This window comes from Drosophila tropicalis, unplaced genomic scaffold (assembly GCF_018151085.1).
Source record: "Drosophila tropicalis isolate 14030-0801.00 unplaced genomic scaffold, ASM1815108v1 contig_624, whole genome shotgun sequence".
NCBI classification, from domain to species: Eukaryota; Metazoa; Arthropoda; class Insecta; order Diptera; family Drosophilidae; genus Drosophila; species Drosophila tropicalis.
This window is the reverse complement of record NW_027173103.1, coordinates 87,574-113,467: the sequence shown is the minus strand read 5'-3', so window position 1 is coordinate 113,467 and position 25,894 is coordinate 87,574. Positions and strand designations below refer to the sequence as shown.

General features: G+C 39.0%; 2 protein-coding genes and 1 pseudogene across 2 annotated transcripts; 2 read left to right on the top strand and 1 right to left on the bottom strand.

The window, feature by feature from the left end:
• Positions 1-758: 758 nt before the first annotated feature.
• LOC137578650 (uncharacterized) lies at positions 759-5,996 on the bottom strand. The gene is made up of 4 exons (XM_068292227.1): positions 5,117-5,996; positions 4,165-4,369; positions 3,731-4,077; positions 759-3,379 (listed from the first exon to the last, which is right to left on the bottom strand). Exons 1-4 carry the CDS (start codon positions 5,994-5,996, stop codon positions 759-761), a joined length of 4,053 nt encoding a protein of 1,350 aa, XP_068148328.1.
• Positions 5,997-20,849: 14,853 nt separating this feature from the next.
• On the top strand, positions 20,850-21,467 carry LOC137578649 (E3 ubiquitin-protein ligase NRDP1-like). Its single transcript, XM_068292226.1, has one exon. The coding sequence runs from the start codon at positions 20,850-20,852 to the stop codon at positions 21,465-21,467; it is 618 nt and encodes a 205-aa protein (XP_068148327.1).
• Positions 21,468-24,508: 3,041 nt separating this feature from the next.
• LOC137578645 (E3 ubiquitin-protein ligase NRDP1 pseudogene) lies at positions 24,509-25,442 on the top strand (annotated as a pseudogene).
• The last annotated feature ends 452 nt before the right edge of the window (positions 25,443-25,894 follow it).

The window sequence follows — 25,894 nt, the reverse complement described above, 5'->3', positions numbered from 1 at the left end:
ATGAATGCAAGGACTTTGCACTTGAAATGTGTGCTGTCGCTGAGTGACAAAGACAATGCCCTATGCATATTCGGCTAACAAAGTGTTGCCGCTCAATATTTATGTTGAGTAATAAGAACTCGTATGTGCATACACTATACTACATCTTCCTCCTTTTGAAAAATAACGTAATTTCATGAATTTATTTTAGTTCTTATTATCTATAAATTTAACAAATTTTACTATTTATTTTTTTTTTTTGTTTTTTTTTTTTTTTTTATATGATGTACTTAATAACGATAAAGAAAATGAAATGATCAAAAATATTCATATATCAAAAAAAATTTATATATATGCTATTACCTATGTATGTTATTATGAAATAAAAAGTTTAAATCTATCTTTATGAACTATCTGTTTTTTGTTTTTGTCATTAACTATTATAACATTATTCCTATCTCGCATTTTACGTTACTTTATACGGACCAGTTTATTTATAATCTAACTTATGACCTGTTTCATTTCTTAGTGATGATACATAAATTAACTTTGCTGGTTCGTTTAATAATAATAAATAACTTTTATTTCACTCCATGTGATGGTTTCGGTTGGCCAATAAGCAATTAACTAACTCAACATACATTTTCTCGTTTTCACCACACGCTACCTATTACATCAGCCAAAACGGTGTGACCATGCAACTTAAAGTTAAAAATAATAAAATACAAAGATCGTTTACATTCAAATAAATTTAAGTTTAAGAATTCAGCAACCGTTCCTCAACATACCGCCGGGCCCTGAAACAATGTTTCTGAAACTGGCAGGGGAGCCACCTTGGTTATGGGACGGGTCATCTCTCCTGTAGCTGTCTTTAACTTAAGGGCTCGTACTAGACCGTCTGGGCCAGGAATCGTCTCGATAATGCGGGCCAGGATCCAAGAAGCCGGAGGAGTATGAGAATCCTTTACTAGAACGAGATCATCAGGCCTCGGGTTTGCCGATTTCATTAACCATTTTGGCCTTTGCTGCAACGACGTAAGGTACTCAAGATGCCACCTTTTCCAAAAGCCTTGTAACATGGCCTGAGATTGCTGCCAGTAATCCAATCGGTTTGCCGGCACTTGGTCCAAATCTCCATCTGGCACTGAGGTATAAGGACGACCGATCAACATGTGAGCGGGCGAAAGATATCCAACGTCTGTATCGGAAGTGGCACAAAGAGGCCTTGAGTTGATCACCGCTTCCACCTGTGTTAGCAACGTATGCATTTGTTCGAATGTAAGAACGGCGTGGCCGATTACTCGGTGTAAATGAAGCTTCACAGAGCGCACACCCGATTCCCATTTGCCTCCCCAGTGGGGCGCATGTGGCGGTATGAACTTCCAGTTGATGCCTTCGATCGATAACGCCTCTGCTATCTTGTTATTGTGCAGCTGGGATTGAACTAATTGTTCCATTTCGTTAAGACTTCTTTTGGCTCCCACAAAATTTCGTCCATTGTCGCTGAACATCGTCACACATTTGCCTCGCCGTGAAATGAAACGTCTAAGAGCAGCCAAAAATGTATCAGTGCTAAGGTCTGTTGCCAGCTCCAAGTGTAAAGCTGAGGTTGCCATGCATACGAAGAGACATATGTATCCCTTTTCCTTTCGAGCGGTCCTTCCTTTATGTGTCTTCATCATGATTGGGCCAGCATAATCACAGCCTGTATTTTCGAACGGAAATGCTTGCCGAACTCTCACTGCCGGTAGTGCGGCCATTAGTTGGTTGCTGGTATGTGCTCGCTGTCTGAAGCATTTTATACAGTTGTGAGTAACTTTACGAATCAGATTTCTGGCTCCCATTATCCAGAAACGTTGACGAACGATGACAAAGAGGGCCGAAACTCCTGGGTGTAGATTATGTTGATGCTCGTGTTCCAAAATTAGGTGAGATATGCGATGCTTCCTCGGCAAGATGAGCGGATGCTTGGCTGAATATGATAACTCTGAATTATTGAGGCGACCTCCTACACGTAGAAGCCCATTGTCATCTAAAATCGGCGTCAGGGTACACAGCTTAGAGCCTTTTGGTACGCATCCTTCATTTCGTAGCGCTTTTCGTTCTTTATACCATTCGTCTTGAGCTTGCTGCAAACATAGGTTCCTGGCTGCCTTGTACTCGTCATAGGTTACGGCGAAAGTGTCTGACTTTTCTTGGGGGTTTTTCATGTGTCTGATGAATCGTAAAATATATGCCACAATGCGCACAAGTCTCGGCCAGGAAGAAACACGACCAATGAGTTCTTCGAGGGGAGATGACTCGTGCATGGTTTCCGCGAGAGTAACTAACACTGTAGCCTTCAACTCTTTTAGGTACTCGTCTTCTGAAATTAAGTTAGAGATTTGTATATCATCTTCGTTACCTAAGTTAAGATGTGTCTCAGCCAGCCAGTCGGGACCCTTCCACCAGAGAGTAAACGGGAGTAAGTCCTCAGCCAGCATTCCTCTAGAAGCGCAGTCTGCGGGGTTCTGCTTGGTATTAACATGGCGCCACGAGTTCCTTGGTATTACTTCCAATATTTCGGCAGTACGATTGCCAATGAACGTCTTTAAACTAGCTGGCAAGTGATTCAACCATGCCAACACAATTGTCGAATCACACCAAGCATATACGGTGCTTTCTAGATCCTTCCAAGCTAATTTAATTGATGCGATCAGCCGACTTAGCAGAAGTGCGCCACATAATTCCAAACGAGGGAGCGATTGCTGCTTAAGTGGAGCGACCCGTGTTTTCGCTGCAATCAGTGATACCTCTATGCTGCCATCCTGGTTCACGATCCGAGAGTATACGACTGCTGCGTATGCTTTTATTGAGGCGTCTGAGAAGGCGTGTAACTCTATTCGTCTGCCGACATACCCAATATGACGCCGTATCTTTAACTGCCTTATGTTGATAATGTCTTCGCGATACTTACGCCATCGGTCTGCCAGCTTAGTTGGAAGCGGTGAATCCCAATCTAGATTAAGAAGCCAGAGCTCTTGGAAAAGGATCTTGAATTGAACAATGACCGGCGCCAGTAGACCAAGCGGGTCAAATATGCGTGATACGTCTGATAATACTTGTCTTTTTGAACTTTCTGTGCATTCGCTCAACCTTATACCATATGTGAAGATGTCAGACTTTGGTTCCCAATGTATTCCTAATACCTTGACGGAGGAGGCATCTCCAGGCACACTTGTCGCTGCTGCTTCTTCTAAAGAGCCGATTCCGTCGGTATTGGATACCCATTTCCCAAGCTCCAGCTGTGCGTGACCTAATAGTTGAATAAGTTCATCCTTGTTACGTATAAGTTGATCTTCCGTGTTTGTTCCGGTCAGGACATCGTCCACATAGAAATCTTCCAATAGAATCTTGGCAGCTGTTGGATATTTATGCTTTAGATCGATGGCAAGTTGTTCTAACACACGTACAGCTAAAAACGGTGCACAGACTGTCCCATAGGTTACAGTACAAAGCTGGTAATGTTGCAGCTCTTCAGTTGGGTTTTCTCTCCATACAATTCGTTGATAATTTCGGTGATTTTCAGAAATCCATATTTGCCTAAACATTTTAATGATGTCTGCGCAAAAAACAAACTTATAAAGTCGAAAGCGTAAACACACATCCATTAGGTTACGCTGAATACTTGGGCCCACTAGTAACTCATCGTTTAGTGATCTGCCACTCTTATCTTTATAAGATCCATCAAATACAATTCTCAATTTCGTACCAATAACCGGATGGTGAGGCATATAGAACATGTGTTCTTTAGGTGCACTCGTCTTCTCTGACTCATCAAGGATGCGCATGTGTCCCAAAGCAATGTATTCGCGCATGAACTTGGTGTACTCTTCCTTTAACCTTTTATCTTTCTGAAGTCGACGTTCTACTGAATAAAATCGTGATGTTGCTCCCTGAAGAGTATCTGCAAACTTAACATCCGAGTTCTTAAATGGAAGCTCAACACTATACCTCCCATTTGAGTCACGAAAGTGTGTAGAGCGAAAATGATTCTCGACCTTTAAATCATCAGCAGTCGGCGGCAAACTGCCACTTAATTCTTCCAATTCCCAAAACCTTTGGAGCGATGTATTTATTTCGATGGTTGATAACAGAGATGCTGTATTTGATCCTTGTTTAGCTGCAATTGAGGTGACCACCCACCCGAATATTGTGGATATTGCAATTATATTTCCATGCTTATCTAATACCTTCTCTCCTGTGAATGCGGACCACACGTGGTCGCTACCCAACAAAATGTCCACATGCTTAGCGCTGGTTTCCGGTAGATCAGCCAGTTCTAACCCATCGAAAACTTTCAAAACGGCCGGGTCGACTTCATCCTTTGGCAATAGAGTGGTTATCTTACCTAAAACATGAGCTGTAATATCTAGTGTATGCTTCGAGAACCTTGATTTCAAATGTACTGCGCTGACCCCTCTTGTAGTATCGGCCTTGATTGACGAAATTCCTGAGACAAGTATTCGAGATGGTGAGCGTAAGAGGCCCAGTGAACGCATGCAATGCTCCGATATGTATGATAGTTCTGATCCACTATCAAAGAGAACACGACAAGTGGTGTATGATCCCTTTGAGTTTAATGCCAAAACTAGAGCTGTGGGCAATACACTCCTTGGTTTTCCTCGCGGCTGTAGATTTACCGCAGAACGTGCTAAATAACTCTGTGATTCTATAGATTGAGCTTCCTTTCCTTGCTTAGTTTCGGCAATCATGGCTACTGTGGGATTAATGCTCTTTTCTTCGACTTGGCGATGTAACAGCGTGTGGTGTTTGTCCTGACAATGTTTGCATCTATACTTGGATTCACATCTTGAAATACCATGGTCAGGCCTTAGACAACTGAAACACAAACGTTTCTCCTTAGCAAATGAGTAGCGCCTTTCCACGGAGAGGGCCAAGAACTGGTCACAGTTGTATACGTTATGCTCCTTAGACTCACATTTAAGACACCCTCTTGAGTCTGTGGAAATCAGTATCCGAGTATATTTCTTAACGTTTGATTGTGCGACTTGTTCGCAGCGGCTTAATTCGAACTCATCGCAACGTTCTCCGAGAAATCTAAGAAAATCCTTAATGGTTGGAGATGTCCCCTCACGGCTGTAGGACACCCACTTGCATTGAGACTCTGCATCAATTTTATCCAGTAGAAAATAGATCACCCAGCAGTCGCGATTAGTTTGGCCAAGTGCATCTAGGCCACGTACAACTTCACTCGCCCCATCGGCAATCTTTCGTAGAACGGATACATCTGTCACCCTTGTTGATGGTAGACGTCTAAAATTATCTAAAAGCGAGTTAACGACATGACGAGGTCGATCATAACGTTCCATTAGGCCTGCCCAAGCCGTCTCGTACGCCGCTCCTGTTAACGGCAAATGATTTATTAAACTTGCAGCCTCATCACAGAGAAAAGACTTGAGATATTGAAACTTCTGAGCTTTATCCAGATTCACCCTGTTGTGAATGGTACTCTCGTATAAATCCTTAAAGGCTGGCCACTCCAGGTAGTCGCCACCAAAAGGCTTGATGTGTAATTTGGGCAGCTGGACCTGTCCCCCTAACGCCGAACAGGCAGCTCCACTTACTGTCATGCTTTCATAAAACTCCCGTTGAAGTTCCATCTGCTTGTGTAGTATCTGCGACACTACTTCGTTGACTCCCTCACTGGAGTCCACGACCTTAGTTGCTTTTACTGGGTTAACCAATTTTCCCAGTTCCTTTAAGTGCAGTTGTGCAGTTAAGTACTTCATCTCATAGTCTCCGTAGTCACCCATGGGGTCGACGTAACCTTGCGATTCTTGAAATTCAAACATATCATCAGTGGACCGATCAAACTCCTTCCACACGTTGTCGAGTCTGGTCATCATAGTATCCACCACATCCGCTGTGCAGTTCTCAGGCGGATTCTCCGAAAGTGTCAGCAGCCGCGTGAGGCTGGACTTTAACTTGGTGCGTGTTGCCTTTAGTTTTTCCATCTTAACTTGAGTAGAATTGCTTATCCCAACAGAATCCAAATCCGGCTCGAAGGACCAAATTTATGATGATACATAAATTAACTTTGCTGGTTCGTTTAATAATAATAAATAACTTTTATTTCACTCCATGTGATGGTTTCGGTTGGCCAATAAGCAATTAACTAACTCAACATACATTTTCTCGTTTTCACCACACGCTACCTATTACATCAGCCAAAACGGTGTGACCATGCAACTTAAAGTTAAAAATAATAAAATACAAAGATCGTTTACATTCAAATAAATTTAAGTTTAAGAATTCAGCAACCGTTCCTCAACACTTAGTAATACTTTATCTTCTACTGATATATCTATATTGTTTACTTTCTGATCATACAGTACCTTATTTTTATTCTTATGCTCTTCTAGCATTACCCTAGCTCTTTTATATGCTACTTCTAATCTATATTTGCTTTCATTATCATCTATATTATATATTGCTTCTACGCTATCTATGCTATTAAATTGTTTTGGTAAATTGCTTGTTTTATCAAATACTAGCTCGTATGGACAATAAGTATGTGCCATAGAGGGGGTCGTGGTCAAACAGAAGACAAAATATTGAAGCCATACGTCCCAATCAGTTTTATCAACCGATATGTAGGATCGTATGTATTCATTAAAAGTTCTATGACTTCTTTCTATTGTTCCAACTGTCTGGTGGTGGCGTGCTGTAGATGTAATATTTTTAATATCTAAATATTTGCACAAATTGTCTATAATTGAATTCTTGTATTCTGTTCCCATGTCCGTAATGAACGTCTTCATTGGACCGTACTTCAGGATAAAAGATTCAAATATTGCTTTAGCGACAGTATTAGCATTCTTTTTCTGAACAGGTATGGCATATTAAAGTGACTGTATACTCGTTTCCATTTTCTGATTTTGGTAGTGGACAAATCGTGTCCACTATCACTCTGTCGAAAACATTTATGGGTGTTTCTGTTATTGTTAGCGGGGTCTTACTATGTTTCGTTATTTTAGCTTTCTAGCATTTTTGACATTTTCGTATGTACTCAGTGTACTCAGTATCACGAGTCATATTCTTCCAAAAATAATGTCTTTTAATTTTTGCTATAGTTTTTGAAATGCCAGTATGGGATCGTCATGGAAGTTAGACAAAATAGCTTCTTTATCTTTTTGTTTATCTATTAGGGTCACCGGGTTGAGTACCGCTACTATTAATATTTCTAATATTTTATTGCCCATTAATTTGAAATTATCTATTGAAGTATTTTCAAAGATATTTTCCCACGGTACCACTTTGAGTTGTTTGATTTTATTTATACCGGCTTGCAGTTCAAGCCTTTGGAAAAATGGACCTAAGTCTAGGATTCCATTGGTATATAAATCGCCAACATCATATCTTGCAGTAATTTTTCTGCCATGTTTAAATAAACATAACATATCTTTTACATGCAATGTCACTACTATACGTACTTCGTCATTGTTTATGACTTGTTCTTTATTTTCCGCGCGGATTTTTCATCTATTCTGATATCTTGTAGTGACTTTATTGATATTGCCAGTTATATTTTGTAGGTCTTTGATGGTTATTCTTGATAACGCATCAGCTACATAGTTGTTTTTTCCCTTTAAGTATTCAACTGTGAAATCATATTCTTCTAATTCGAGCCTCATACGTGTCAGTTTAGAACTGGGATTGATCATTGAGAAGAGGTATGTTAAAGATCTATGGTCTGTTTTTATTAAGAAATGTTTTCCATATATACATATATGGTCTAAAGTGTAATATTGCCAAGTGTATTGCAGTTATTTTCTGCTCAGTAGTACACTTATTACTTTCTCCTTTAGTGAAAGATCTATATGCATAAGCAATGGGAAGTTGGAGTCCATCATGGTTTTGAGTTAAAACCGCTCCACATGCATGTTTGCTTGCATCCGTAATTATACAGAATTCTTTATTAAAATCGGGGTATTGTAACAATGTTGGTTCCATCAGTTTACTTCTTAAATTTTGGAATGCGTCTTGGCATTCAACTGTCCATTCAAAGGGAACATTCTTTTTACATAATCTTGTTATGTGTCGGGAATATTCGGCGAAGTTTTTAATGAATCGTCTATAATAATTGCCAAAGGCTATAAAACGTCTAGCGCTATCCGCATTGTGCGGGACTGGGTAATTCATGATGACGTCATATTTCTTGTCATCTGGAAGTATTCCTTTATCTGTGCATCTATGACTAAGAAAAGTCACCTCATGCATAAAAAATGAACATTTTTCTGGATGTAGCTTTAGGTTGTATTCCCTACATTTGTCAAAAACATCTGTTAAGTTTTTAAGCATATGTTTTTCGGAACAACCTATGACTATTAAGTCATCCATGTAAAGGAATGCTTGTGAAGGTTCTAATCCATAGAATGCAATGGTCATCATCCTCTGAAATGAGTTAGGCGCTATTTTTAAACCGAAAGGTAATCGCTTGAAACGAAACGAGCCGTTGTTTGTTGAAAATTACGTTATATCTCTTGAACTTTTTCGAGTTCAATTTGGTGGAATCCTGACATAAGGTCAAGACACGAAAAATATTTTGCTCGCCCTAGTTGATCTAAAATGTCATCAATTATAGGGAGTGGAAATTTATCGGACAATAATTTTTTGGTTTATCTGACGATAGTCAATCACTAATCGCCATTTCTTTGAATCTGAAGTTGGAGATGATTTTTTGGGGACAAGTAATAATGGGATATTATATTCAGATACAGAAGGTTCGACTATTCCGTCGGTTATCAATTTTCCGACTTGCCTCTGTATCTCGTTCACCTGACTGTGTGGGCTTCTATAATTTTTGACATATACTGGTTCATTATCCTTTAATCTCAGTTTCTGTTTGTAGAAATTATTTGTAGTGATTGGTTCTGTTTCCAATCCGAATATATCGCTGTATTTGGTGAATAAGCTTGAGAGCTGTGACTTAAATTGTGAAGGAAAGTTCTTTGATAGTTAAGATAATACACACTTTTCTCTAGTTTCATTATTAGTTTTGACTACTTCGTAGTTCGAAAGTGATTCATATGCCAAGTTATTTGTATTGACTACTTGATCTCTATTTATAGTATTAAGTAGTCTTATGAATGCATTTTTTGTTATTGCTATTGTACTAGTCGTGTTGGATTATATTTTTAGTTGTCTGTATCTCAATAGGGGTTAAACCTTTTGATTTTGTTACCTCCTGACTTATTCCTTTTATATCTATTATATAGTTAACGTTTATGTCATGATAGACATCAGAATTTTCTTTGACTATTGAAATGTCTGCACCTGTGTCTACTATAAAAACCAGTTCTTTTCCTGTGGATACGTTAGCAAAAGTGACAAATATATTCTGACTGAGATTAATTGCATGAACCATTACATTTTCTACTGTTGGGCACTTAAAGGGGCTTGAGAGTTTTCCGATGTATTTTGGGCTATTCAAACACGCTAAGGATTGGGAGCTACCATGTAACCTTGGAACAGGTCAGGTATGTACATACAATATATAAAAGTGTGTAGGTCGCTATGGAAGAGCGGGAAAACCTCACACTTTTATTAGTATGTAGGGGCAAATGAAATGAATAATGAAATTTTGTACTTATCAGGAATTCCGAAGCAAGCTGGAGGAGCGGAAGGATCCAAATAAAACGCAAGTGGTTGGCGGGTGCCAATTTCTTCAGGGGTCTGGTGAGTGCGTAATGCAATGAAACGCGCGAGAACTTCGGTTAAAATTAGTTCTGGTTTATTTTATTTATGTCACAAGATGTTCCGACACACACGAGAATGGTTCGGGTTGAGAAAAAGCACAATATCGAAAGATAAGCACAAGGAAAAAGAACGGGTGTTCGGGTAGTGCTCAAAAGTCTACAACAGTGAAAAATATTTACGCCAACTGTGTGCGAAAATATCATAAACTTTGTTTTAGAACCATAAGCTCCAATTGTGGAATAAAAACGCCAACTTGTGTACGAACAAAAAAAAACCCAGAAAATCAACAAAACAAAACATCACTAAAACCCAGAAAATCAACAAAACAATACAAAAAAAAAAAAAAAACAACCAAAATGGTTGTAGAACGCACCGAAGCCCACCTCAATCAAGCACTGTCTTCGTTAAGACAGGTGGCAAATTATGATGGAGCACCCGGGAACCTGACGTCATTCATAAGGAGGATGTATGTATGTATGCACGCGCGTTGTTCACAAAAAACGTAAGTAATTTGTTATTTAGTTGGGTGTTGGATTCCTTTCCTCTCCCTTTTTTTTGTTAAATCAATGTGCGACATCGAAATGGATTATGTGTTGTGGATATGTACATATGTGCTTGCATCAATATATGACGATGTATGTATGTATGTATGTAAGCAAGTGCACCGGTTTGCGGATACGCACGTGAGGAAATTAATTTTGCAATTGAACCAATTCGAACACACAGGAAATCGCGGTGCATACGTTAATTGCTATTTAAATTTTTTGTTTTGTGGTAAATATGCGACACCGAAATGAATTATATGTATATGGATATGTACCTACATATGCGCGTACATCAACAGATGACAATGTATGTATGTAAGTAGATACGCCGGTGGGCGGATACGCGCGTGAGGAAATTTATTAGGCAATGGAAATAATTCAAACACATAAGAAATCGCGGTGAACACTTTAATTACTATTTTTTTCTTCTTTTTTTTCCTTTACTATAACACTTTAATAATTTTTTTTGCCTTTTAAACTTCTACGCGGACTTGGCAAACAGCTGTGGAAAATACACGTACATGTGAATGTAAACGAGTTTTAAATATGTAAAAAGTGGAATTGGACAATTGCGAAAAAAAAAAATAAAAATGTGTATCCGTGGAATGGAAAACAAAAATGTTGGACAAACACGCTAAGGATTGGGAACTACCATGTAACCTTGGAACAGGTCTGGTATGTACATACAATATGTAAAAGAGTGTAGGTCGCTATGGAAGAGGGGGAAAACCTCACACTTTTATTAATATATAGGGGCAAATGAAATGAATAATGAAATTTTGTACTTATTAGGAATTCCGCCGATGCAAGCTGGAGGAGCGGAAGGATACAAATAAAACACAATTGGTTGGCGGGTCCCAATTTCTTCAGGGGTCCGGTGAGTGCGTAATGCAATTAAAACGTGCGAGAACTTCGGTTAAAATTAATTCTGGTTTATTTTATTTATGTCACAAGATGTCCCGACACACACGAGAAAAGGGAAAAAGAACGGGTGTTCGGATTAGATGCTCGTACTGGATTAATATGGCGATGCCCATCAGAAAATCGAGTCACTCCTCCTGGTGTGTTCGTAGACGCCGAGGATCAAAAAACCCTCCTCAGTCCTCACTGCTCTTTGCCGCTCATTGCTGTTCACCCGGTGGCGTGAACAAACATAAACAATTAAACATTTGCAACAATTATTGTCCCCCTAAAAAACAAAAGCGTGAGAACGCTAATTTGGTATTTAAATTCGGGCCAATCAAATCGCATCAATATCATTATATATATGTATTAATTTTTTTTTTTTTTGCTTTGTGTTGCTTTCGGGTTTTCAATGGCTTGTTGTCTACCTAATTGCAAGCATTCTGATCGTTTTGATGATCAGTATAGAGCAATATCTTGTTGGCTCTGCGATAATCTTACTCACTTATAATGTGCTGGCCTCAATGGCCGCGACTACGACAAATTTTCTGGTTTGCCTGTGTCTAAGCCTGAGATTGGCTTAATGCGCTGGACTTGCCCATCTTGTGCCAGCCAGCAGCTTCATTTTAGCCGTATGTATAGGGATCTTCGTTTAAAGTTTCTTTCTTTAAACAAACTGGCCAAACAGCTGTCAAACGAGTGTGACTGTAGCGTTCAATTATTGTCGCAATTCAAGTTTGTTCCACCTTCTGAGAAATTGCACAAGAAATGTACCCTTGAGTTGCCTCGTAAGCAGTCGCCAGCTATTTCTATTACTTCGTGTCCCATTTTACTTTCGCCTACACAATCTTCTTGTCCCTCTTTATGCTCTTCTTTTCAGATTGAAGTACCCATTACAAGCCCTGGTGTACCTCAATCTATCCCTCGCGGGAACTCTGATCAATCACAGGATCATGCTCTCAATCATTTGCGGATCCCCATGCTGCTCCGACTCCACTAACTGTAGTGTCTCATCGCAAACAATTATTTATCTCTAGGCTTGCTCCAGATACTTCTGAACCCTCTGTATCAGCTTACATTGGTAATATTTGCCCTGCTAAGGTTTTAATTCAAAAGTTTAAGTTTTCTAGGCCTCATGAAATCTCCTCTTTTAAAATTACAGTACCAAATGAGTACTTCTCAGCTATGGTTGACCCTAATTTTTGGCCAGAGGGCCTAGTTGTACACGCCCAATTAGCGCTCTCGTCCGTTGCCTGTCCACCTTCCTAATTTATCATCTGCTTCAAAAAACTAATAACGGCTAGTCTTTCCATACATTATCAAAATGTAAGAGGACTTCTTACCAAGCTCTCTTACCTGTTCGGTGATAGCCAATCCTTTTCGGCTGACATATTAGCTTTCTCTGAAACTTGGCTTAACTATAAGAACCCCAACAGATTTTACAACTTTGTCAATTCCAAAAGACGCTCTAATGTACTACCTTCCACCTTCAGACTTAACGACCAGACTGCTAATAATGATTCAGATATTGCAGATCTGTTTGCTAAATTCTTTCAGTCGACTTATTCTACTACTGTTTCGGATCCCACACCCTATCCCTTTTCAATCCCACATTTAAATTGTATGTTTTTTTCCCAGTATTACTGAAGACTGTATTATCTCTAGCTTGTCATCTATGAAGTCTTCCTTCGTTCCCGGGCCTGATTATATACCTAGTTGCATCCTTAAAATGGGTTCGATTTCCCTATCTAAGCCTTTAGCTCGGTTATTCTTTATATCGAGTGAGACTTGTAGCTTTCCTGATATTTGGAAGGAGTCTTTTATTATTCCGCTTTTTAAAAAGGGTAGCAAATCGGATGTTTCTAACTACCGTGGCATTGCCAAACTTTCGGCAATACCTAAACTGTTTGAGAAAATTATTACGTCTTCCCTTCAACATCTATCCAGATCCACTATTTCTCCTTGTCAGCATGGCTTCATGAAAGGTCGTTCGTCGCTTACCAACCTTTTAGAATTGACTATCCTTGTACACCATGGCTTCCGTAAAAAGTGTCAAACTGATGTTATTTATACTGACTTTAGTAATGCTTTTGATACGGTTGATCAGTCTATGCTTCTCGCGAAACTTAACATCATGGGTTTTTCCCCAAAACTATTGGCTTGGTTAAAGTCGTATCTTATTGGCAGAACCCAATTGGTGTCTTTTCGTTCCTCGATATCTGAAACTGTTTGAGTGACGTCAGGTGTACCCCAAGGCAGTCATCTGGGCCCACTATTATTTACAGTGTTTATAAATGATTTGCCTTTAGCCTTGGCTCACTCACGCGTGCTCATGTTTGCGGATGACGTCAAGATTTGTTATTCCTATAATGAACCTTCTTTCCAACAGTACTTGCAATCAGATCTCGATGCGTTCTGTGAGTGGTGCCGCGTTAATAAATTACACATTAATGCCTCTAAGTGTTCTTTAATGACTTTCAGTCGTTTGTCTCCGCTCCTAGCTCATTACTCCATTAAGTCTGTTCTGTTAGATTGTGTACCATCATTCAAAGACTTAGGCGTTATGTTTGACCCTAAACTTTCATTCAATGTTCATATTTTTTCAATTGTCAATAGAGCATGCAGCCTTCTTGGCTTCATTAAACGTTGGGCCAAAGAATTTGATGATCCCTATGTAACAAAGGTTTTATACACGTCGTTAGTTTGCCCTACTCTAGAATATTGCTCGCCAGTGTCGAACCCGCAATATGATGTTCACCAGCGTAGTATTAAATCGGTACAGAAGCAATTCCTTAAGTTTGCGCTACGCGGTCTAAATTGGGAACCGGGTCTTCGCCTACCTTCTTATTCTGACAGACTTCTTCTTATTAATCTTCCTTCACTTTATAACCGTAGGCTTGTTTTTGGCATTCTCTTTCTTCATAAACCAGTCAACGGCGAAGTCATTTCTACCAATTTACTAGATACTCTATATTTTTGTGTTCCCTCACGTCGGACCAGAAACGTTTTTCCTCTTCACCTTAGTAGATGTCTGACTAACTACTCTCTTCACGAACCTTATCTCTCCACATCTTTCTGTCACTTCTCTTCGCCCTATACTTTTTAATCATCTACAGCGAAACCAATGAAAATATTATGGACTTGGATTGGCTGCAACTCATCCCTGACCACATTGGCTGTGAATCGGGGCATAGCTGGCACCTTGTGCAAATAAAACACCTACACCGGGTCGGGAATGTTTAGTTGTATATAAAGCTAAGCTACCTTCTTCATTTAATTACTATCTGTCTTTAGCTTAAGCTTTTTCGTCGACTGCTGTGTTAGTTGACGTAAATAAATAAATAAATAAATAAATAATAAAGTACGTTGCTTTTAACTCACTATATTTATACCCTTGCAAAAAGGGTATATTAATTTTGGTCAGAAGTGTGCAACGCATATAACGAAGCATCTCCGACCATACAAAGTATGCTGCAATTTAGCACATAGGCTTGTATATACTGCAGGGGTTGTATATCTCGGATTCATCCGGATCGGACCAATATATCATATATCTCCCAAACAAACTCCAAAGTCACGAACAGTGATTTTTCTCAATAACTTCGTTATTTTCTGTGCTATTTTTGTGAAACTAATATTAGAGAGTTTATTACGCCTATAAACGACTGTGCCAAATTTGATCAAGATCGGATGACTATATCATATAGCTCCCATAGTAACGATCGGTCGAAAACAGTGACTTTTGTAAATAACTTCGTTACTTTTAACGCGATTGCTTTCAAATTAAACATTTGTTAGTTTGATATATCTGTTAATGACTGGGCCGAATTTGATAAAGATCGGGTGACTATATAATATAGCTCCCATAGGACGATCGGTGGATAACAGTGACTATGATCAATATCTTCGTTATTTCCTATGATTGTAGGCCACTCTTTCGCAAACATAAGCCTTTTTGGATAAAACGTTCTTCCACATTGATGGCTAATAGGTAAGGAAAGAGTAACCAAAAAAGTTGCAAGGGTATACAAACTTTGACGCGGTCGAAGTTAGCCCCGGCCCTCTGGTTTTTTTTTTTCTCTTTGGGAAACCAGATATTTAATTGGTAGGATCGGTAAAAGTGAACTTGTTATTATATCCGTGTTACACAAAGATTTATTATCCGTGTGTTACATAGAATTAGGGAATAATCACTATAGTGAACCTGTTATTCTATCCGCGTGTTACATAGAATTAGTAAATAATCACTATAAAACTCCGATCCGACATCAAGAACTTATGGGTAGTGCTCAAAAGTCTACAACGGTGGAAAATATTTACGCCAACTGTGCGCGAAAATATTATCAACTTTGTGTTACAACCATTAACTCCAATTGTGGAACAAAAACGCTAACTTGTGTATGAACAAAAAAACCCAGAAAATCAACAAAACAAAATATCACTAAAACCCAGAAAATCAACAAAACACCACTAAAAAAAAAATGGTTGTAGAACTCACCGAAGCCCACCTCAAGCACTGTCTTTGTTAAGACAGGTGGAAAATTATGATGGAGCACCAGGGAACCTGACGTCATTCATAAGGAGGATGGATTTCAATATGCACTTATTTCCAACCCATTATACAAGGCAACACATCAATTCAATTCAATTCAATCGAGAAGCAGATCACTGGAGGGGCACAACAGCTCTCACAAATTGGACAATCCAACACCTGGACGGAACTAAGGTCACTCCTCATCAATGAAATGAAGACGCAGAGGAACTTCTTCGAAGCTTAACAACACCAGCTATACAGGAAACATTCGTAAGTTTGTAACAGAATTAGAAGATAAATCCTATATTATCACAAACAAACTAAGTCTGGAAAACGACGCAAATAACACTATTCTTTATACAAATGCTTTACATAACACTATAAATAATGTAATAATAAACAAAAAATTACCCGATAGGTTATTAATGACGTTAGCTAGAAATGATATAACCACAGTTAGCAAACTGAGACTGTTATCCAAAAAATAATGTAGCAAAGAGAAAGTTATAATGGAATTAGCAAAACTTTGTCCAACAGAACAAAAATTTTATATCCATAAATTTTCAAATAAATACTTTCCCAAATGCCTGCAAGGCTCAAATAAATTATGCAGAAGAATGCGCAAAACTAGGAAACTATACATTTTATTCAAGAGATGTTGAAGAAATAGAAGAAGAACAAAACATAGAATGTTTGGACCCACCCACAGAGAAGGATTCAGAAAGATCTTACAATAGTTTGCTCCTTTCAGATAATAAATTGCCGATTGTTAGTATTTTTCAGTTTAACATTTATTAAGTCTCTTGTATTGGATAGATTTAAGTCCTGTTTCAATTCAATCAAACACATTTGACAACCAAGGCATAAGATGAGATGATGCAGTGAAGTGACAAGAATGTAAATGGTCAATACCAAAGTCGCCGTGACGACTTTATTCATGTTTTCGAGTTAAATTTAAAATTTAGTAGGCTAAGAGTTTTAATGTCACAAAAAAACCTTACCGACTGACATATTCATTTCGAAAGAAAATTATTAGAATCAAGTTATTTGGACAATATATTTATAAGTCTATGGTAATTTTCCCAAGATTTAGAACATTATTTTTAAGAAATTTTCGAAATTTTCATTCGTTTTTTTTGTTTTAGCCAGAGCATCATTGACACCCTAATCCTGAGAAGAAACAAAAATCAAACATGGACTTCGACATAGCTCTTATTATCGGTCGCACCGACGAAGGACTTTTATGTACGATATGTACCAATATCCTGGAGAATCCGGTTCAGTCGTCCATTTGCGAGCACGCCTATTGCCGTGAGTGCATTGCGAAATGCATTAGTGTGAAGAACAACTGCCCGGTAGATCTTACACAATTGTTCAATAGTCAGTTGGTGCCAGCCTCTTGCCTGATGCGCAAGCTCATGCTGCTATTTTTAGAACGGATGCCGTGAGTTGGAGGATTTTCGATCGCATTTGGCTAGCTGTGACCATAATCCCAAAATGGATGTTCGGTGCCCCAAGGGCTGCGGAATGACGGTGCCCAAAGATGAAATGCCTGAACATAATTGCGTGGTAAAGTTGCGCGAATTAGTGATGCAACAGCGTAAGGAGGTATTGAAAACGAAAGAGGCCTTGGATGGTCAGCAGCAGCGCATGTCGTACTACTGTCGGGAACTAGAGATGTTGCAGCATTACATCACCGGTTTGACGTACACAAATTCGGTGGTGGGAAATATTGGGGATCAGCTCGAGAGAATCATCAAAGCCTCGTCCTGTATGTCTTACGGATCTTGCCCATTACTATGACTGCTAAGTCCTGTGTAGTTATGCTGGGCTGCGACAACAGACACATGCCCGAGAACCTTCGTCCTGGAATCGGTATGGCCATCATCTTTGATGATGGAGTCGTGGAGGCGATGGCCTAAGTAGCGTCTGTCTTGGTCCGTTGCTGTATATTTTTCTAAAGTTTACATTGTCCGTGGTTCACTCAAGTTGAAATTTAAAGCAATGTTCTTATCATTAGCCGCATCTTTGGATCTTATATACCCAATTAATACTATTTTGAATTCATACATATAGAATACTCGACAAACGACAGAACACGATCTAAATTTGTTACATTCCTTAAACTTAAGGAGCCGAAAAATGTATCATAAGCGCAGAAGCATACTTATATTCATATGAATAATACTCATATAAATTAAATTTTAAGAATGTTAAAAGGCAAAAAAAAAAAACCAAAAATAATAAGCAATGTACTATTCCGGTCGTTTGAACTTTGTTTTATGCTGCGTTTCGCTTTTGTAAACTCTTCATGACTTTTTGTGATGCCATCGCGCTCCGAAACATTTAATGGAAATGTGAAAATTCCCCCTCGGGGCCAACTAATACTCAAGGCTGATACGTGAAACGAAAGCACACTGTCCTGACAAAGACCAGAGGTCAGTTACCTGTCAACCAGGCATTAACGAAACAATGCCTCCTATAAAAGCGAATTTGGGTCGTCGGCGGAAATGTAGTTGAATCCCGCGTACAGATAAGACTATATCCAAATAAGTAATAACATCATATTGTATTTCGATATGATCCAGGTGCTGATTAAAGCTCCAGCCGCTATGTTTTCATTGTCCCGATGAGTCACGTATGCACTTACTGTCAGGCTCTGAAGATCCATAATGAAACGAAAGGAATGTGTTGTGCTGGCGGCAAAATCAAATTACCTTAACTTGAAGCACCACCAGAGCAAATGCGAACTCTTTTTCCGGATCCACTACTGAATCAAAGCATTTACTATCAATCATTACGAAATATAATTCCTGCTTCTAAATGACGTCAGTTGAGGCGGAAATTGTGGCTGCCCAATTCGTGCCAACTTTCAAAGTCACTGAAAATCGGTCACAAAGCTGGCGCCCTGCTCCCCTTCCTAGATAGTGAACATAAATTTCTTTAAATGTACTGTATCGGTGATGATAGAGACGAAGGCAATGCACGATATAAAATACATACCTCCGTAAGGAGATCCATCATTTCGCAGCTACAGGAGCTTCTCCAGAATCGAAACAATTTGGTGTGTTTGTTCAAAATAGCACTTGATTTGATGCCCTCGGCTACTCACAAAATTTTCATCCACGCACAAAAAAACACAAACAGCAATATGTTATGTGCCATCGTGCATTCATTCCAACCAATGGGGTTACTCTTTTGCAATGCTTGGAAATGTTGCTCATGGGAGCCTCGATGATTTGCATATTCAATGGCAACTTTAGCGCAGAATGAGCAGTCCTTCCACCAGCTAATAATGTCGCACCTATTCCAGATGAAGCAAGAGATAAAGCTATCAATCTGATGAGGAATGGAGCATCTAAGAAGATGCGCCCACCCATGTCTATTGACGATTCCTTGTAAATGTCTTCTGTCAGTTCCATGTGCAAAATATCCTCAACCAAATGCGAATGTTTTCTTTCCCACAACTCAGTTGGAGGTGAAGGACAGCAAGCAGTCACAAGACCGAATATGGTGCAAACTCTTTTTGAATTGCATTTCCAAGTGACCAAAGCTTGCTTATCTCCGAATGCAGCTGTCTCTGTGAAATTTTTCATCCCTTTGAATAAGTTTTGTCCACCAGGATATTTAATAACTGTTAAAATTCTATTCGAAAAGTGTTCTGTTTTTTCCCTAAATGTGTTGCTGTAATCAATCAGCTCCTTTAATAACACGTATATACATACGTATTAATATATTTTGCTACATTTTTAAATGATGAAGCGAATTAAAAAGTTATCAGCAATTTTCATTTGACTTGATTCTCGACCCACTGAAGCGGTCTCATTTGATAAGTAGGGCAACAACAACATTTTTCCAATTTAACTAACGCTATTTAATGAAAATCGACACTTCCGGCTGGCAGGAGGATTCCAACTACTCGCAACTAACTAACAACGCTGGCTCAACTGCAACCAGAAACACTTTATGTACGTGAGACTCGTTAAGGGCTTTTTTTTATTTCGTTTATTAATTGTTTATTAAAATTTGCTTTTGTTGTCCTTTCATTGTAAAAAGCGTACGAGCCACAGTTCCCAAGTTGCTGTTGCCGTTGCTGCTGATACTGGTGTTGTCGTTGTCAGCGACGATGCGTCCCACTCATTTGATGATAATCATCCGAAGGCAAAAAGAAGGACGATGGCGGCAACCAATGAGGTCGACAAATTTAAGGGCTTATTTCGTTGTTAAGTAAAGGCAGCAAAATAAAAACACACCAAATAAACGACTCGTAATTGTGTCGTACATTCTCAGCAAAACAAGCAATTTTATTAACCTTTTTCAACAAGATCTTACAATATTTGCTCCTTTTAGTTACTAAATTGCCGATTCTGACTATTTTTCAGTTCAACATTTATTAAGTCTCTTGTATTGGATAAATTTAAGTCCTGTTTCAATTCAAACACATTTGACAACAAAGGCGTAAGCTAAGATGATGAAGTGAAGTGACAAGAATATAAATGGTCAATGGGGTATACCATAGTCGGCGTGTTGAATTAATTCATGTTTTCGAATTGAATCTAAAATTTAGTAGGCTGAGAGATTTAATGTCAGTGCTAAAAAAAAACAATACTTACCGACTGAAAGCGACACATTCATTTCGAACGAAAATTTTTAGAATCAAGTTATTCGGACAATATCTATATAAAAGTCTATGGTAATTTGCCCAAGATTAAGAACATTATTTTTAACAAATTAATATTTGAAATTTTCTTTCGTTTTTTTTTTTTTTGTTTTAGCCAGAGCATCATTGAAACCCTAATCCTGAGAAGAAACAAAAATCAAACATGGACTTCGACATAGCTCTTATTATCGGTCGCACCGACGAAGAACTTTATGTCCGATATGTACCGATATCCTGGAGAATCCGGTTAAGTCGTCCATTTGCGAGCACGCCTATTGCCGTGAGTGCATTGCGAAATGCATTAGTGTGAAGAACAACTGCCCGGTGGATCGTACACAATTGTTCAATAGTCAGTTGGTGCCAGCCTCTTGCCTGATGCGCAAGCTCATGCTGCTATTTTGAGAACGGATGCCGTGAGGTGGAGGATTTTCGATCGCATTTGGCTAGCTGTGACCATAATCCCAAAATGGATGTTCGGTGCCCCAAGGGCTGCGGAATGACGGTGCCCAAAGATGAAATGCCTGAACATAATTGCGTGGTAAAGTTGCGCGAATTAGTATTGAAAATGAAAGAGGCCTTGGATGGTCAGCAGCAGCGCATGTCGTACTACTGTCGGGAACTAGAGATGTTGCAGCATTATATCACCGGTTTGACGTACACAAATTCGGTGGTGGGAAATATTGGGGATCAGCTCGATCGCTACTCACTAAAGCAGTGGCGCAACGGCTTGAGACTGGCCCGTATTACCAACTGGGGAAGTATCGTATCCACGCCAGATATATTTTTACACATGAGGATCAGGGATGGACTCGGCGCAAGTAATTGTCCCTGGCATTTTATCACCAAGATCCCTGAACGGTGTCACGAGGATCGTTGGCCAGAAGGTTTGGCGAACCTCGAAAACCGTCGAGAGAATCATCAAAGCCTCGTCCTGTATGTCTTACGGATCTTGCCCATTACTATGACTGCTAAGTCCTGTGTAGTTATGCTGGGCTGCGACAACAGACACATGCCCGAGAACCTTCGTCCTGAAATCGGTATGGCCATCATCTTTGATGATGGAGTCGTGGAGTCGATGGCCTAAGTAGCGTCTGTCTTGGTCCGTTGCTGTATATTTTTCTAAAGTTTACATTGTCCGTGGTTCACTCAAGTTGAAATTTAAAGCAATGTTCTTATCATTAGCCGCATCTATGGATCTTATATACCCAATTAATACTATTTTGAATTCATACATATAAGATACTCGACAAACGACAGAACACGATCTAAATTTGTTACATTCCTTAAACTTAAGGAGCCGAAAAATGTATCGTAAGCGCAGAAGCATACTTATATTCATATGAATAATACTCGTATAAATTAAATTTTAAGAATGTTAAAAAGCAAAAAAAAAAAAAAAAAAATATAATAAGCAATGTACTATTCCGGTCATTTGAACTTTGTTTTATGCTTTTGTAAACTCTTCAGGACCTTGTAGCGTTTTTTTTGCCTACAAAAATTAAAAAATCTGAAGTTTTAAATGCTTTTGTGATGCCATCGCGCCCCGAAACATTTAATGGAAATGTGAAGATTCCGCATCGGAGCCAACTAATACTCAAGGCTGATACCTGAAACGAAAGCACACCGTCCTGACCAAGACCAGAGGTCAGTTACCTGTCAACCAGGCATTAACGAAACAATGCCTCATATAAAAGCGAATTTGGGTCGTTGTCGGAAATGTAGTTGAATCCCGCGTACAGATAAGACCATATTCACATAAGTAATAACATCATATTGTATTTCGATATGACCCAGGTGCTGATTAAAGCTCCAGCCGCTATGTTTTGATTGGCCAGATGAGTCACGTATGCACTTACTGTCAGGTTCTGAAGATCCATAATGAAACGAAAGGAATGTGTTGTGCTGGCGGCAAAATCAAATTAACTTAACTTGAAGCACCACCAGAGCAAATGCGAACTCTTTTTTCTGGATCCACTACTGAATCAAAGCATTTCCTATCAAACATTACGATATATAAATCCTGCTTCTAAATGACGTCATTTGAGGCGGAAATTGTGGCTGCCCAATTCGTGCCAACTTTCAAAGTCACTGAAAATCGGTCACAAAGCTGGCGCCCTGCTCCCCTTCCTAGATAGTGAACATAAATTTCTTTAAATGTACTGTATCGGTGATGATAGAGACGAAGGCAATGCATGATATAAAATACATACCTCCGTAAGGAGATCCATCATTTCGCAGCTACAGGAGCTTCTTCACAATCGAAACAAGTTGGTGTGTTTGTTCAAAATAGCACTTGATTTGATCCCCTCGGTTTCTCACTAAATTTTCATCCAGGCAGACAAAACACCCACTGAAGAACATGTCAGGAGATATAATGCTTCAGCTACAGACAAAGTGGCTATTGTCATAGTCGGGGATCAGTTCCAACCTCGAGATATTATTCTCCATCGACAAAACTTACCAAAATTTTCCGGCGTTGACATTTTTCTTGACGTCTCATCGGCTGGCAGCTTGCCGTTCACAATGTCCAGTAAGTGTTTTTAGAATACCACGCCTATTTGTCTTCACCTGCAATGTACGTACGTGTCGCCACAATGTTGAATATTTCAGGCAAGTATTTATTTCGTCCGCTGGTGTCGATCGAGAAATTACAGGCAACGTTTGTCTGAAATCTCTTGCCAACATTATCAACGCATTCCTGAATGGTTGAGCGATTCTAAGTAAGTCCCGTAATGATCCATCAAGTGTCTCCAGCGATTTGTTATGTGCCATCGTGCATTCATACCAACCAATGGGGTTACATTTTTGCAATACTTTTCCCATACTTGATCCTCTGGAAATGTTGCTCATGGGAGCCTCGATGATTTGCATATTCAATGGCAACTTCAGCGCAGATTGAGCAGTCCTTCCACCAGCTAATTCCCGTAATGTGTTACTGTAAATAAATCAATCAGCTTCTTTAATAACACGTATATACATACGTATTAATATATTTTGCTACATTTTTAAATGATGAAGCGAATTAAAAAGTTATCAGCAATTTTCATTTGACTTGATTCTCGACCCACTGAAGCGGTCTCATTTGATAAGTAGGGCAACATTTTTCCAATTTATTATTATTATTATTATTATTATAAGTATAGGATATAGTTTTAAACTATCAACCTAACTATATTTTACAAGCACTGGCAACTAAGGCCTTCGGCTTAGACGAAAACTACATCCATACACTAGCCTGGGATTCGAACCCGGATCCTCGTTGTTCAGTTGCTCAAATGACTGGGTCACTTAGACAACTCGTCTACCGAGGACTGCTTTTCCAATTTAACTAACGCTATTTTAATGAAAATCGACACTTCCGGCTGGCAGGAGGATTCCAACGACTCGCAACTAACTAACAACGCTGGCTCAACTCCAACCAGAAACACTTTATGTACGTAAGACTCGTTAAGGGTTTTTTTTTTTTATTTCGTTTATTAATTGTTTATTAAAATTTGCTTTTGTTGTCCTTTCATTGTAAAAAGCGTACGTGCCACAGTTCCCAAGTTGCTGTTGCCGTTGCTGCTGATACTGGTGTTGTCGTTGTCAGCGACGATGCGTCCCACTAATTTGATGATAATCATCCGAAGGCTAGAAGAAGGACGATGGCGGCAACCAATGAGGTCGACAAATTTAAGGGCTTATTTCGTTGTTAAGTAAAGGCAGCAAAATAAGAACACACCAAATAAACGACTCGTAAATGTGTGGTACATTCTCAGCAAAACAAGCAATTTAATTAACCTTTTTCAGAAAGATCTTACAATATTTCCTCCTTTCAGCTACTAGATTGCCGATTCTGACTATTTTTCAGTTTAACATTTATTAAGTCTCTTGTATTGGATAAATTTAAGTCCTGTTTCAATTCAATCAAACACATTTGACAACAAAGGCGTAAGATGAGATGATGAAGTGAAGTGACAAGAATGTATATGGTCAATAGGGTATACCAAAGTCGGTGTGATGAATTAATTCATGTTTTCGAATTGAATTTAAAATTTAGTAGGCTGAGAGATTTAATGTCAGTGCTAAAAAAACCTTACTTACCGACTGAACGCGACACATTCATTTCGAATGAAAATTTTTAGAATCAAGTTATTCGGACAATATCTATATAAAAGTCTATGGTAATTTGCCCAAGTTTAAGAACATTATTTTTAACAAATTAAAATTTGAAATTTTCATTCGTTTTTTTTTTTTGTTTTAGCCAGAGCATCATTGAAAACCTAATCCTGAGAAGAAACAAAAATCAATCATGGGCTTCGACATAGCTCTTATTATCGGTCGCACCGACGAAGAACTTTTATGTCCGATATGTACCAATATCCTGGAGAATCCGGTTCAGTCGTCCATTTGCGAGCACGCCTATTGCCGTGAGTGCATTGCGAAATGCATTAGTGTGAAGAACAACTGCCCGGTGGATCGTACACAATTGTTCAATAGTCAGTTGGTGCCAGCCTCTCGCCTGATGCGCAACATGCTCGGGAGCTTGAAGATAAAGTGCTGCTATTTTGAGAATGGATGCCAAAAGGTGGTGCAGCTGGAGGATTTTCGATCGCATTTGGCTAGCTGTTACCATAATACCAAAAGGGACGTAAGGTGCCCCAAGGGTTGCGGAATGAAGGTGCCCAAAGATGAGATGTCTAAACATAATTGCGTGGTAAAGTTGCGCGAATTTGTGATGCAACAGCGTAAGGAGATTTTGAAAATGAAAGTGGCCTTGGCTGGTCAGCAGCAGCGCATTTCGTCCTACTGTCGGGATATAGAGATTTTGCAGCATTACATCACCGGTTTGACGTACACAAATTCGGTGGTGGGAAATATTGGGGATCAGCCCAATTAATACTATTTTGAATTCATACACATAAGATACTCGACAAACGACAGAACACGATCTAAATTTGTTACATTCCTTAAACTTAAGGAGCCGAAAAATGTATCGTAAGCGCAGAAGCATATACTTATATTCATATGAATAATACTCGTATAAATTAAATTTTAAGAATGTTAAAAAGCAAAAAAAAAAAAAAAAAAAAAAAAATAATAAGCAATGTACTATTCCGGTCATTTGAACTTTGTTTTATGCTGCGTTTCGCTTTTGTAAACTCTTGAGGACCTTGTAGCGTTTTTATTGCCTATAAAAATTAAAAAAATCTGAAGTTTTAAATGCTTTTGTGATGCCATCGCGCCCCGAAACATTTAATGGAAATGTGAAAATTCCGCATCGTGTCCAACAACGATGGCGGCAACAAATGAGGTCGACAAATTTAAGGGCTTATTTCGTTGTTAAGTAAAGGCAGCAAAATAAGAACACACCAAATAAACGACTCGTAAATGTGTGGTACATTCTCAGCAAAACAAGCAATTTAATTAACCTTTTTCAGAAAGATCTTACAATATTTCCTCCTTTCAGCCACTAAATTGCCGATTCTGACTATTTTTCAGTTCAACATTTATTAAGTCTCTTGTATTGGA